The 13,397-nt window shown below is 46.1% G+C and overlaps 1 protein-coding gene across 5 annotated transcripts in view; it reads right to left on the bottom strand.

The window, feature by feature from the left end:
• Positions 1 to 13,397, bottom strand: part of Trio (trio Rho guanine nucleotide exchange factor) — a 282,243-nt gene that overhangs the window by 32,175 nt on the left and 236,671 nt on the right. For all 5 annotated transcript variants that reach the window (XM_050144824.1, XM_050144821.1, XM_050144819.1 and 2 more), the window contains exons 35-39: positions 8,228 to 8,520; positions 7,086 to 7,256; positions 4,581 to 4,676; positions 2,248 to 2,396; positions 887 to 953 (exon numbers count right to left, since the gene is read on the bottom strand). In XM_050144824.1, the coding sequence (XP_050000781.1) occupies positions 887 to 953; positions 2,248 to 2,396; positions 4,581 to 4,676; positions 7,086 to 7,256; positions 8,228 to 8,520 (776 nt within the window). The remainder of the gene's footprint in view (positions 1 to 886; positions 954 to 2,247; positions 2,397 to 4,580; positions 4,677 to 7,085; positions 7,257 to 8,227; positions 8,521 to 13,397) is intronic.

The following is a 13,397-nucleotide window of genomic DNA, read 5'->3' as shown; positions in this document are numbered from 1 at the left end:
TTAATGAGATAGGACCCAAAAGGTACGGCTCTGCACACATCAGCAAAACTGAAAGAAAAGTATTTTATACTATAAAAAAATCCCTCTGCTTTAGAGTCAGAGGTGGCGGCACCATCTGTAAAACCAGCACGTGGGAAGTGCATGCATGAGAGTTATGAGTTTAAGACCAGCCTTAGCTAAACGTCGAGGCTAGGTCTAAAAACAAAAAAAGATTTAGCTGTGGTTGCTCATATCTATTACAGCACTCAACAGGTTGAGGCAGGAGGACTGCCACAAGTGTGAGGACAGCCTGGGCGATACTGTGAGTTCTAAGTTAGCTTAGGCTTCAGAACATAATATGAAGACCAACTAGCTAGCCAACCAACCAACCAAAATAGATTGGTGGATGAATTGAGTTTACAGCAAGCTCCTGCCTGTAACTGACTAGTACTGAAGACAGTGGCTTTGCTGTACCTACAGAGTACTCAGAAAATGCTAGTGACCAAAAATGGTGGTACATCTTTTCTGTGTACAGCTGTAAGTTAATGCCCCTGTAGAGGCACGGGCCAGAGCAGTAATATGTGGATTCAGAATGGCCTGGATCCATAGCTCAACCACACTGACTATGCAACCAACATTACTGTTGTTTCTATGGTAACATCTAATCTTAAAAAATAATTAAAGGCAAAATTTCAAGATAAAAATCACAAAACTACTGGTCATAAAAACCTAAAAACCTAATTATATATAAAATATATATCAGAATGTACTACGTAAAAAATTCTTTACAGTTGGACACAGTTTGCTAAGAGAGTTACATTGTAAGGCTTCTGAGACAGTATCATCCTGCCATCTGAAATGGCACCTCTCTGATGATTCAGGCTCTGAAGTTTCCAAAGATACATACCTCAACCACACAGCCAAGGTCCCGCACGTAGTCTCGCTCTGTTTCCACTAATTCTTGCAAAACATAGCTAGAAGAGAAATAGAGAGTGTTTTCTGAATAAATTATCACATTAAAGACAAGTCTCTATTGCTGAAGCCACCATTCACTGGGGACACAGGACTTGGAGGACTTGAGCTGAATGACCTGAAAGCCTCTACCTGAGAGCTAGATTTCATAGTACCAATCGGTGCTATGGAAGCTGCCAAGGGAGAGACACAATCGGTAACCCTCCTGATGCTCATGGACAACAACATGACGTACAACATGGCAAGAATGACACAAGGTAACCAGCAGCTGTGTAACTGGACTTAAGGACCAAACAACAGCAGGAGAGAACCCACGCCTGGCACTGGAAACCTAGTCAATGACCTGGAGTTTGTGAGGTTAAGGGTCTTAGGGTCTTACTATCCCTCAGCTAAACCAATGTAACTCCTAACTGCATCCCAAATACTTAGTCTTATGCCCTCAGGTAAGTCTAACTCACGTCCTGTCGAAAAAGTTTGCAGCAGATGGAGACCCTTCTAGAAAGCCAGAGCTGATCAGAATGCAGAGAACAATTGACAGCTATTGACAGCGCCCAGTTGCAAGAGATAGATCTAGGACCCAACCCCCATTTCTAATGCTCAGGGAACATGACAGAAGAGGGGTGGAAAGGTTCTACGAGCCAGAGGACAAGTCTGTTGCCAAATTGTGTCTCCTAGAAATGTCAGGGAAGCTTCATTCTTGATGCCTCAACAGCATGGTTGCCTACACAAGCCCTGGACAAGAACACCAGTGGACAGGGACACCAGTGACCCCGCTATGATGGAAGGGGGGAGAAGCACAGGGCCCCAGTCCTAATCAAAGAACCACAGGAAACTAAGGAGAGCCGAGAAAGGGAAGATTAGCTGTCCTGGGGAATGCAGCCCCTTCAGTTGGTTAAGCAGTACCAAGTGGTCAACTCCGCAATCATATACACATAAGCAACACTCGCTGAAATCAGCAGGCTGTATTTACATATTTATGTGCGTGTATATGTAACAATAATAATTAAGGATAAGAAGTCACGAATTTTGGGTGGGGAGTTATTAATAAAGCACAACAGATATGGAGACCAATAGAAACTATAGCTATGGATTACCAAATCCTTACACAAACACACACACCCCACCCACAAATGCACACATGCATGTATATACACACACACTTGAACATGCACACTGTCTTGGCAGGAGGCCTTGGATTTCCTTTGTCTAACTCAGAGGTAAATTCTACTCTCGACTTTGGGGTGCTGCAGTTGGGGTGGGGGAAACTTGGGGTGGGGAGGATGCAGCGTTGCTTACTGCCTTCTCTTTAGAGAGCTGGATTTTCTTTCTTCCATTTCATCGATGGGCGAGGAGGACGAGAGGAGGGAATTGTCTGAGGGATTGAAGGAGGGGCTGCTACTGTCTCCCTGGTCAACAAGCAGCGAGCTGGGACGATCCTCCAGCGCCTAGAAGAAATTGAGGGTTGATGTTGGGGTAAGAAAATCTAAGTCATAAGATACAAAAGATGTGACTGGAAAATTACAAAATCTCTCACAACAGATCAAACTGTGCTACTAAGAAACAGTGCAGGCGCCAGAGAGATGTGCAGTAGTTGAGAGTGTCTGCTGCTCTTGCAGGGGACCCGGTCTATAGGCCTAGAACCCACACAAGAGTTCTAGACAACTCTTTCAGCCTCTGCAAGTATTATATGCATGTGGTGCACATACATACATGAAGGCAAAAGACCGCTCATATATGTAAAATAAAAACATAAATCTTTAGAACAGCAAAACCAACAACAACAACAACTAATATTGAGTCAGAGGATCTGGGTAAACACAAAAATTGGAATATTAATCAATGTGTGTGTGTGTGTGTGTGTGTGTGTGTGTGTAAAACATTCCTCTCTGTTGCTGTAGGAAACTGGTCATGTACTTTTACCACTAGAACCTCATGCAGAGTTTGAAGGTATTCAAAAGATCTTTAAGCTGAATACTGTTGATTAATATGACACTGGTCACCCACTGGTGACCTTCTAATTGGTGCTTGCCAATTCTTTCTTCACCTGATTCACTGACTGTCTAAGGATTACAGCAATTTAAAAACCCTTCAAAGCTTCCAGCTAGATCCACAAAATGGTTTAGCTGGAAAAAAGATGGGTTTGACAAACATAACCAAAATGCAGGAACACTTAGCATCACTGCTTTAGCTTGCCATTAGTAAAGCGACATTGCTAATACATGTCCTGCTTTCTTCCATAAGAGGGAACAGACTCCGTCATCATAGAGCTTGGATGACACAGGCCCACATGCACAACCTTGATAAAGGAAGCCCACCAAGCTGTAAAAATCACGCCAGCTAGGGCTCTTCTTTATGAAAAATCAGGACACCATGTTAGCTAACAAATGGAGCCTGCTCCAAAAATTGCACTCTGATAAATAAATAGCAGTTGACCTTTACTGGAAGTACACGTTCTTCCAGAGTCTCAGGGCTTGCGTCATGTGCATGGATCAGGTGGGTGACGACAGGGAGCCAAGACTGGGGGTGAGGAGGACATTCGTCCTCTGCTGTTGAGACAGTTGGGGCTCATTAGACGGAACTCTGTTCATTTGAACAATGAGAAAAAGGAGAGAAGAAGATAGAAGCGAGCAAAGGAGTCGTCTCAGACTTCATCTGTGCCCACAGGGACAAGGCCCTTATAACTGCACCAGCTGCCCAAGCTGAAACAACTGAGTCTGGGGGTTCTTCTGGTAGCCTGTCCTCAGCGGTGATCTTCCCGAGATGGCACCAAGAAGGGTGCATTGATGGAGACATAGAGTCATATGCTTTTGTGACAGTTGGGATGGTCACCCTGGCTGTGGTGCCCACTGGTCCCTTACACAAATGCACGTGTGTGTGTGTGTGTGTGTGTGTGTGTGAGAGAGAGAGAGAGAGAGAGAGAGAGAGAGAGAGAGGGAGAGGGAGGGAGGGAGGGAGGGAGGGAGGGAGGAAGCTCCCAGCACAGAGCTGCAGGGATGAGACCTCAGGGATGCTTGATGCATCACTTATGAGATCCTCTTTTACTCCTCATGGTTTACAGGAAGGTCTTTGACAAGTCCTTCTTTAAATGCAATTTTGTGTGTGAGCGTGCACTTGCACGTGTGTTTTGTGTGTATGTGGGGTGGGGTACTTCACAGAGCATCTCAGTAGATGCTCTAAGGTCAGCCAAGCAGTTAGTTGACCAGTAAACATAATTGAGCATCCCCTAGAAGTCTGGATACAGAGGCTCAGATAAACCAATGTAGCTGTCAATCAATGCTCTCTGTGCTGCGCTCCATAAGTGTGATTTGTTCATATGAAGATACGCAAGTGCTGGAACCTGGACTCTCCTGGACCCTGCCCTGTGACCTTTTTCTTGGCTGATTTGAACCTGGTCCTCTCATGCAATAAACTGCGCAACTGTTAAGAGTCACAGCTTTTCTGAGTTCTGGGAGTCCTTCACAGCCACCGATGCCACTTTAGGACGCTAGAGCAGACCCGTAGATCCAGTCCTGGTCATAGTGAGAGAAGTATGTAGCTGCAGTTATACCCGAGCAGCTCCCAGCAGAGGCGAACCTCCATGCACAGGCAGCGGGGACTTGCAAACCTAACACCCGATGGGGAGATCTTACCATTTTGCTCTTCACGAGTTCTTCGATCGCACTGACAAGCTCAGCTGCACTGGGAGTCTCAGAGCTGGTGGGGCGGACTAGTAACCGCGAAGAGGCCTATGGGAGAAGTCACAACAAAGAACAGGGAGGAGAGGTCTCACGTTAGTAACGGGACAGAGAGTAAATTCCCTTGCAAACTCCAGTTTTTTTTTTTTTTTAAGTAAGTCCAGACAAAAAGACCACAAGTTTGTCTTTGTTTGCATTTATTTAGAGTCATCCTTTTATATTTACAATATTCTGACATGAAACATTAAATAAAATCTGTCTAGGATACATGTGGGAAGCAGACAATGTCTGTTTTTAATCCACAGTCATGTAACATTGTAATGTTTTTCAGAATGATGACTGGGCACAGGGGCATCCTAACTGTAACTGAGTGCTGCCTCAGGCTCTAGGCTATGAAGGGAGAAATAGAACCCGGGCAGCAGAAGGGAGGGAGGCTTAAGGTTTAATGGTTGACTCCCCCAAATAATCAAGAAACAGAACGGGGAGGTTAACAATGGCTTGACTGTGTTTATGGGATCATGAAAGGGTGCAGTGACCAGACGGAGGAGGGGGACAAGCTCACCATTTCCTGTGCCATCCATTTCCCCAATGATTACTGCAGAGGACAGAAGAGCGGAAGCCTCACAAGCTACCAGATGCCACTTATGGCTAGATCGAGGGCGGCACGGGGTGACAGTAAGGGAATCTGAGGGACGGGCTACTGAGCTGAGATTCAGTAATTAGCAAACACTGTTTGCAGATTACTTCTGCTGGAGAGTAGCTGGGGTCTGAGGGGCATAGGTAATATGAACCTTGCTTCATATTAAGGCCAGCGGAGATGCATGCGACACGCGGCTGGCTGTCCCAGAGATGCATTTCTCACAGCGGACAGATACAGTTTTACAACGGGCTTTTACATATGCGGACCAAAGTATGTACTTTACAAAACAAACACCGGTTTGCTCGAATGAAATTTGGAATATGAGATGAACAAAACAAAGAAAAAAAATCAAATGGAAAGGTAAGGAAACTGAGCCAAAACAGACACAGAACACAAATCAACGTAATGCTGCAATGAAAGTTTACAAAAAGAGAAAACAGAACAAAACGGAAAATTAGTTCAAGATAATACACTGTCTGGGAGCATTACTAGATTTCTGCACAAGAAGACTTTGCTACTGATAATACCCAACCAGGCTTCATGGTAAGCAATAGATGATTCCAGTAAACAAGACTCTAGCAATTCAGTCTTTTAAAGGAGGAAAATAAGCCAGCAAAGCCTGCTCCCCATTGCTTGGATAACCACCAGATTTAAAAAATTTTATTTGTTTTGCTTTGGAAAACCTATTCATTTAGACTGTTACAAAACAGCTCACGAGTTGTCCCAACACCCACGTCGCTTATTCCCTGGCCAGTCACTACATAAAAGGCTTGAGAGCCTTCGCTGTCTCTTTCAGGTTGGCCTGCACACAGGGGACAAACTGGAGCTTGGCTCTCCAGCTCACAACCAGTGTACTCAGAACCAGAGCACCCTGGCGGGGCTCGGCTGGCGTGAGTCGTGGGTTGCATTTGCTGTGAGTTAAAACTCAGCACCGAGTGTGGTGGCCTCGCTGCCGCCAATCACTGCCTGTCGTCTACCCTTGGTTGTCAAACCAAGGCTGACAAATCCAGCAAGTGACTGACACACCAAGAGAGTCAGGAAAGGAACAGGGAAAAATGTGAAGAAAAAAAGTGCTGAAAACACATCTATTTCATTTGGAAGACTTAAGTATTGCCAAACAAAACAAAAGAACAACAATAAAAACCCAGCAGTGACTTCCTAGCTCTATTTTTAGTGCCTAACAAATGGGGAGGGTCACGGTGGAGCCAGGATGCAGAGAGTGTGCAAGCTTCATTATAGGTTTCCCTTTCTGATAGTGCATTTTTGAGATTTTTACTACTGCAGTGGATAAAATAAGCTAAAATGATGTAACAACTGAAGGGAAATGGAGACTGATATGGCTTGAAGGTATCATACGATCCAGGAGGAGCCTCAAGGCTCAGGTGCCTCCTAATACTTGGTTAACAATGCACTTGCTGGGGTTCTAGTCCCATGTGGGGAAAGTAAGCGGGGAACAATACAACCTTATTTTAACTAGAAAGCCATGTGCAAGAACGATTATGGAGAAAACATGACAGCCTACTGTGTGCCGAAAGACAGGCTACAGGACACTCCTCTCTCGGGGACTCTAAGCAATATGGTAAAAATTACTTTAACAGCAGCAATTGCTGAACCATCCGTGAAATACACTGAACTCATTTACATGATCACGTGGTATGAGAGCAGCATGTGCTGGCTTAGTGTTTGTTCTAAACGGACTTATTATTCATACTTCTGAGATAAGAACAAGCTGGCTGCTGGGAAGACGCCAGGCTTCCAGTGCCTACTCCCACATCCCTGCCCCTCCTGGCGTGGAAGCCAGGGCAGGGCTCGGCCTTTACCTTGTCATCCTGCGAGTCTGGCTGAAGGAGGCTGTGCTGCTGGATGGCCATGGGTGGGGGCAGCGGCACGGCATCGGCGCCCTCCTCTCCTTCTTCTTCTCCGCAGCTCTGCATGCCCGAGGAGGAGGATTTGGACAGCGTGCCACTGCTGAGGCCCTCGTTCCGTCCTCTCTGCAATCAAACCAACAGTTGTTCCTTCAAGCTGGGCCATGAAAACCAAGCACTGTTTACATGTTAGACTCCGGGCCCTTGAGTTACTCAGAAGAGCATAGGAGGGCCAGACTCACACACATATATTCATTTCCTCTGGTCTGACTTACATAAAAAGTTTTAGTTTTTGAGTTTTAGCTTTAGTGAGGGACCATGGATTCAGAGGAAAAAAGAAAACAAACAAAAAGGAAACCCATGACACAATGGAATAAAACAAACGTGACACTTTTTGTCATCGCCTTTTTCTTTCTTTGAGCGGGTGCAGAACGTGAGCCCAAGTTAAAATTCCCACTGGCCCTGTCAGTACTGAGGTCATCTTGGGGACATGAAAGATGATTTCTTGAAGCATAACTCAGAGCCTCCTGGGATAAAAGGGGAAGCAAAACAACCCTTGACGTCCTCTCTCCACTTGGTGACAAAGGAATGAGGTAAGAGTGACAGTACGGTGGATAAAAGCTGTCAACAGCATTTCCAACAATGTCTGTTAGCCTGTCCGTGCACTTAACAGTTGCAAACCAGAAACCTAAATGACACCATGCAGTATTGGGGCTTCCAATAAACCAGACCCATTACTTCCCAGACAGCGACTACTCTTTTTTTTTTTTTTTTAATTTTTTTGTTTGAATTATTTATTTATTTATTTATTTATTTATTTATTTATTTATTATGTATACAATATTCTTTCTACATGTATGCCTGCAGGCCAGAAGAGGGCACCAGACCTCATTACAGATGGTTGTGAGCCACCATGTGGTTGCTGGGAATTGAACTCAGGACCTTGGGAAGAGCAAGCAATGCTCTTAACCGCTGAGCCATCTCTCCAGCCCCCACAGCGACTACTCTTAACTTGAAACAAAGCATCAGAAGGGCTGTAGCCTCTGGACTCCAATGACATCAGTGACAGCAGCCGTAAGTCAATCCCACAGACCTACCTCCTCGATGGTCTCATCCTGTGGGGTGGCAGCGCTGTCGTCGGAGTCCTTCTGGGAGCCAGCATCCGCACTCTTCCGGACCTCCCTGCTCTTCTTGTGCTTGTGGGCCAACTTCTTGGCGTGCCCATCGGCCTTGCCACTGCTGAGCCTCCGCACAGGGCTTGTGAGCCACTTGCGCAGGGTGTTGCCCGGACGCTTGGGACCTGGTGAGCTCTGCGCTCCGATCATGTGGGGCTGAAGAGAAGCCACAGAGGCCGGCGGACTGGCGTCATTACTGGAGACAGAGAGTGAGTCTGAGGGGACGAGAAGGAAAAAGAAGGCCCTTTACTGAACAGGACAAAAGTTCCCTGGCACTGGTCCCCAGCTTAACAGACTCTCAGGTGAGCTGCTGGGAACCTAGACTACCGTCTTCATCCAGATGCTGAACCCAAGAGGAGGGAGAGGGCTGACATGGCTCTCTTCTAGGATGGCTGTCAGGCTGGATCTCTGCTACAGATGGCCTTTCTCAAGACACACTGCTCCTTTCCAAAAGTACCTGACATCACCAATCCTAAAGACCAGTGTGGCAAATGCACAGATCTGATCATGTTGACGCGTTTGTCTTTGAGATGGAGTCTCTGTAGAACAGGCTAGCTTCAAGCCTGCTAGATAAGCTGAGGATGACCTTGCATTCCTGATTCTCCCGCTCTACCTCCCAAGAGCCAGGATCACAAAACTATGTGCTACCACAACTCAGATGCTTAGATTTAAAATGTCTTAACTGAGGCTGGAGAGACAGCACAGTGGCTGAGAGCACCAGCTGCTTCTAGAGGACCCGAGTTTGGTTCTCAGCATTCACACGGAAGCTCACAACCAACTCCAGTCCTAAGGGCTTTAACACCCTCCTCTGGCTCCACAAATACAGGCACAGCCATGGGGCACAGACATACATGCAGGCAAAACACCCATACACATAAATTAAAATAAAGTCAATAACGGTTTAAACTATAGGATACCAGAAGACATAATTTAAAATTATTTCTAACCATTTGCTTGATTAATAAAATCAGGAAATAAGAACTTAGAGAAAAAAATTTAAAGTGGTAGCTATATCACTTATCATAAACTAATTAGTCAAAGAAATATATTTAGTTTGACACACTGTTTTCCTTCTATCCATCTGACCCGCCCACCCCAAGCAAAGAGATTAGACTCTGACACTAGTACCCACCCATCTATAAAGGCTGCCATCCACCAGGACCAACTCGATGAAGCAGAGAGCATGGCTATGGGGAGCCTAGGAGATGAATAGCTACTTGCTTACAGATAATACAGTTTCTTTGTTGGCAACTTAGCAATGCTACCGCATATGCTTGAGTAAATACTAGCAATCAAACAAAGACAACAATTTTTTAAACCAAAAGGGAAAAGAAAGCCTTTTCAGCTAACCAAAATGCTCCACAGAAAGGGTGTCTAGACTAAGTTTCTCACTTAAACATAGTTAAGTCAGCGCTGATGGGCTTCCAAGAGGAAAGTCTTTTTAAACCAATCCAGAGTTAGGTGAAATGTTTCTGTGAACGAACTTGACAGCCAGCCATCAGGAACTGAGTGGCCACTTTCCAAGCACCTGACGTTAGGGCTCTGCCAAAACGACGCAGAACTGATTTCTTTCGGGAGATGTAATAATGAAGATGACCACTGGCCTTGTGTTTATTTTCTTAGACCCGTTGAAGTCTTGAAACATTTATCACAGTAAGTCCCTGAAAGCACTCTCTTCCACACACACCTGTACAGGCTCTTTGCCTTACGGACCAGAGACCTTTCACTGCATGCTGTAGATACTAAGCTAGCATGTAGCCTGGGGCTCATGAAGTGTCAACTCCCGTGAGGGCTACAGTACTTGAGACAGCTGATGCTCATCTAATTCTCTGCTCAAGATACAGGCTGGCAGAGCATATGACACTGCATCATTCCTGTTTAAACATCTACACCTTCAATCCCAGCACTTGGAAGGCAGAGGCAGGTGAATCTTAGTGAGTTCGAGGCCAGCCTGCTCTACAAAGTGAGTTCCAGGAAAATCAGGACTGCTACACAAAGTAATCCTGCCTCAAAACACAAACAAAATTTGCACTTTTCTTCCCAAAGGCAAACTGGTTCAGAACTAATCAATGCCTGCTAAGTAGTAGCCTGCGCATGTGACATGCAGTACGTGCACGCACACCTGTGCACGTGATCGCTATTTATTATTCATTCATTCATTTCGATGCAAGGCTTCTCTGTGTAGCAGCGTGGGACTCACTCCCAGTTCATAAGCATAAAGTCAAACTCCTCACGCTTTTGATCCTTTGCAAGAACACAATGTGTATATGTGATTTAAAGTACCCAAATTCTCTGCCTCGATCTGGAGATCATCAGAGCCTGCATAACTGCTCTGTGCTAGGACGTGATGCAGTGCATAAATCAGATGGTAAGCAGACCCACTACACTGGTACACACTTTGAATGACATCACAAGCCCTGATGCATCTCTCTAGTGGGCACACCCGGCACAGAGCTTACGGTGCAGTCCCTTCGAAGGACCCGACTGACTGGTAGCACACTTGTCTTCCTCAGGAGGCCCTGGTGGCCACCGCAGCCAAGGGACTACTAGCAGGTGACAAAACCTGAACCCTAAGTGCCTGCTGCCCAGAAACAACACAGCAGCAACAGTGAGGCTCTTGTCTTCCCTTTCCAGGTAGCCTGATCGCCTGCCTGTGCAGGATCTATGTGGATGGCTAGGTCTACCAGAGAGAATCCTCAGGAGACAAGGGAGACACTATATGGGAAGGAGCTTAACTGCCAACAGGCTGCTTGGTACATCTTGCGGCTAAGTATGTGTAGAATAATAATGACTAGGTGAGCCAATGAACTGGATACAGGCTATCCTTATTTCTGTTTGCCCATCCCAAGGACACTGATAATGCAGGACTGCCATTGTGGACAGAGATGTTCTGGCCGACTGTGGTCAGTTCTATGGTAACTGTGGGTGGTCTCTACCTTCTGTGAAGCACATACACACTTGTGAATTTTCATTTACATGGAAACCAAATCAAGCAGACACCTCTCTCTTGTGATCTGTGTCGCTCACTGGCTTTTCCTCAGCACAGAGCCCAGGTTTGGTGCGTGTGAGCAGCACTGAGCAGGGGAAACTGCACAGGGCAGAGACGGTTCGGGACCAAGCTGGCCCTGCAGCTCTGGCAGACACACCTGCTTTGCATTTCCAATTCCTCGCCTTTGCTCCCAACTCTGCTCAACAACTGCAGGAAAGCCTTTAGCAATGCCTGGTTTGGAGTTGACCTTCCTCTTGTAACTGAAAAGAATCCAGTTACTTTGGACATAGAAGGAGGACCTAAGACGGGTGTCAGAGAAAGCCTGCATCTGGGCTAGGTTCTCTCAGAGGTGATGCAGGTTTCCACACCCCATAGGGCAGCACTGGCACCTGAAGAAACACCAGGAGTGAAATGAAACGGCTTTACTAACTGCAGTAAGCTGTGGCATCGGGACTCCTGGTGGCACAGAAACGAGGACATTGTATTTATACAAACAGCGAGTGTCCCAACAACACCCAGAATTCATGGGCAATGGGGGCTAATGGCAAGCCTAGCAGTGTCTGGGCAATACTAAAAAAGCATGGCTGAAACAAACTAGACAATGACCTCATTCTACTTCTATTTTAGAAGAAATCTGTCCCTTATTAAAAAGGATAAACCTCAGGATAAAGATATTCTAGCGGGCTTAATACCCCATGCAGGTGTGCACATAGGAAAGTCACCCTATCTGCTGGGGCCGGTTTGAGGAGGAATCCTCAGGTACGTGGTGTCTTGGCTGAGGCTGAGTTCACACAATGGCTATCACAGATTCCTTTGAAAATGGAGATAGAGGAAAAAGTTAAAGAAGAGGGAAGATTTCAGCACACGGGGCCAGAGCCAAGGGAAGGGGAAATCTTCCCACTCTCAGTCTGGATCTGGACATCTGTGATTAATAAAACCACTTAAAAATGTAAGAAGAAAGGGGTCATTTCCTGCTAGCTGCAGACTAAGGAAGATTAAGGGTTTCTTTGTTTGCTTTTTCCAGCTTTCTCCTGACTTTCATAATGGGAGAAAGTTGCCGAGACTCGTCAGTGTGCTAGAGCAATGCTTGGCTTGCTGAGGGTCTCTAGCAAACTCTAGAGTTAAATACTGCACACTCTGAGCTTGAAAACACCTCACCCAAATCTACATTTTTTTTTTTGTTTCACAGTCTCAATAGCATACAAGTGGGGTGGAGTGTGACCTGGGGGCATGGGCCTGACTGGCACACGCAGGGGTCTTGCAAGCATTTGCTGAGGAGGCTGCTTACAGACAGCTGCAGGCAGGTGATGAGGTTGGAGTTGCAACCCTGCCTATCACCTGCATGGTGTAAGTATCTTTAATCCATGGCTGCCTTCTGCTTTAGGTGTAAAATGGCAATGATTTTCCTTTTGTTAGGTGAGGCAGTTGTAAAGAAGGCTATTGTAAATACAACCTAATAGATATTAGGCAATATTCACGCTTTTGCATAGAAAAAAAGAAGCTGCAAATAGCATGAAGGGATACAGGGGAAATGGAGTCAGATGATCTACTTCAAGGCTTGCAGTGGGAAGAGCAGCTGGGACTGCACAGGCAAATGCTGTTCAGGCTTCCCTCACCCCACAGCACATCAATGAAGCACACACGGGACAATAGCTGACAGCCGACTCACGGGTGAGGAGGCACGGCCACCACAAGAAGCACATACTCAACATGGGAGACCTTCCAGTAAATCTCTGTCTCACATTTCAAATTCTCTTGCAGCATCCCCAAATGAGAGAGGGAGGGGGAGGGGGAGTAGGAGGGGAAGGGGTAGAAGGAAGGGGTGGAGGAGGGGGGAGAGGGAGCACATAGGGGAAGTACCCAAGTCTCGTTCCTAGGCAGACAGTGTTTCACTGAGCTAAACCTATAGTTCCTGGCTAATGATCATGACTCTGTCTTGGTGTCCACTGCGGGTGTGTTGAAGAACATGCGACACACGAACTATGCCACGATGTCTTAGGATAAGCATAACTCCAAGAGAAATGTCTACAGCAAAGAACTGATTTCCAGCTCATGTAGGCATGTTGACAAGTGGAGGCATCGTTACTATGTAAGAAAGACAAC

Source organism: Alexandromys fortis, unplaced genomic scaffold, assembly GCF_014885135.2.
Source record: "Alexandromys fortis isolate MF-2015 unplaced genomic scaffold, M_Fortis_MF-2015_v1.1 scaffold_52, whole genome shotgun sequence".
NCBI classification, from domain to species: Eukaryota; Metazoa; Chordata; class Mammalia; order Rodentia; family Cricetidae; genus Alexandromys; species Alexandromys fortis.
This window is presented reverse-complemented; position numbering and strand designations above follow the sequence as displayed.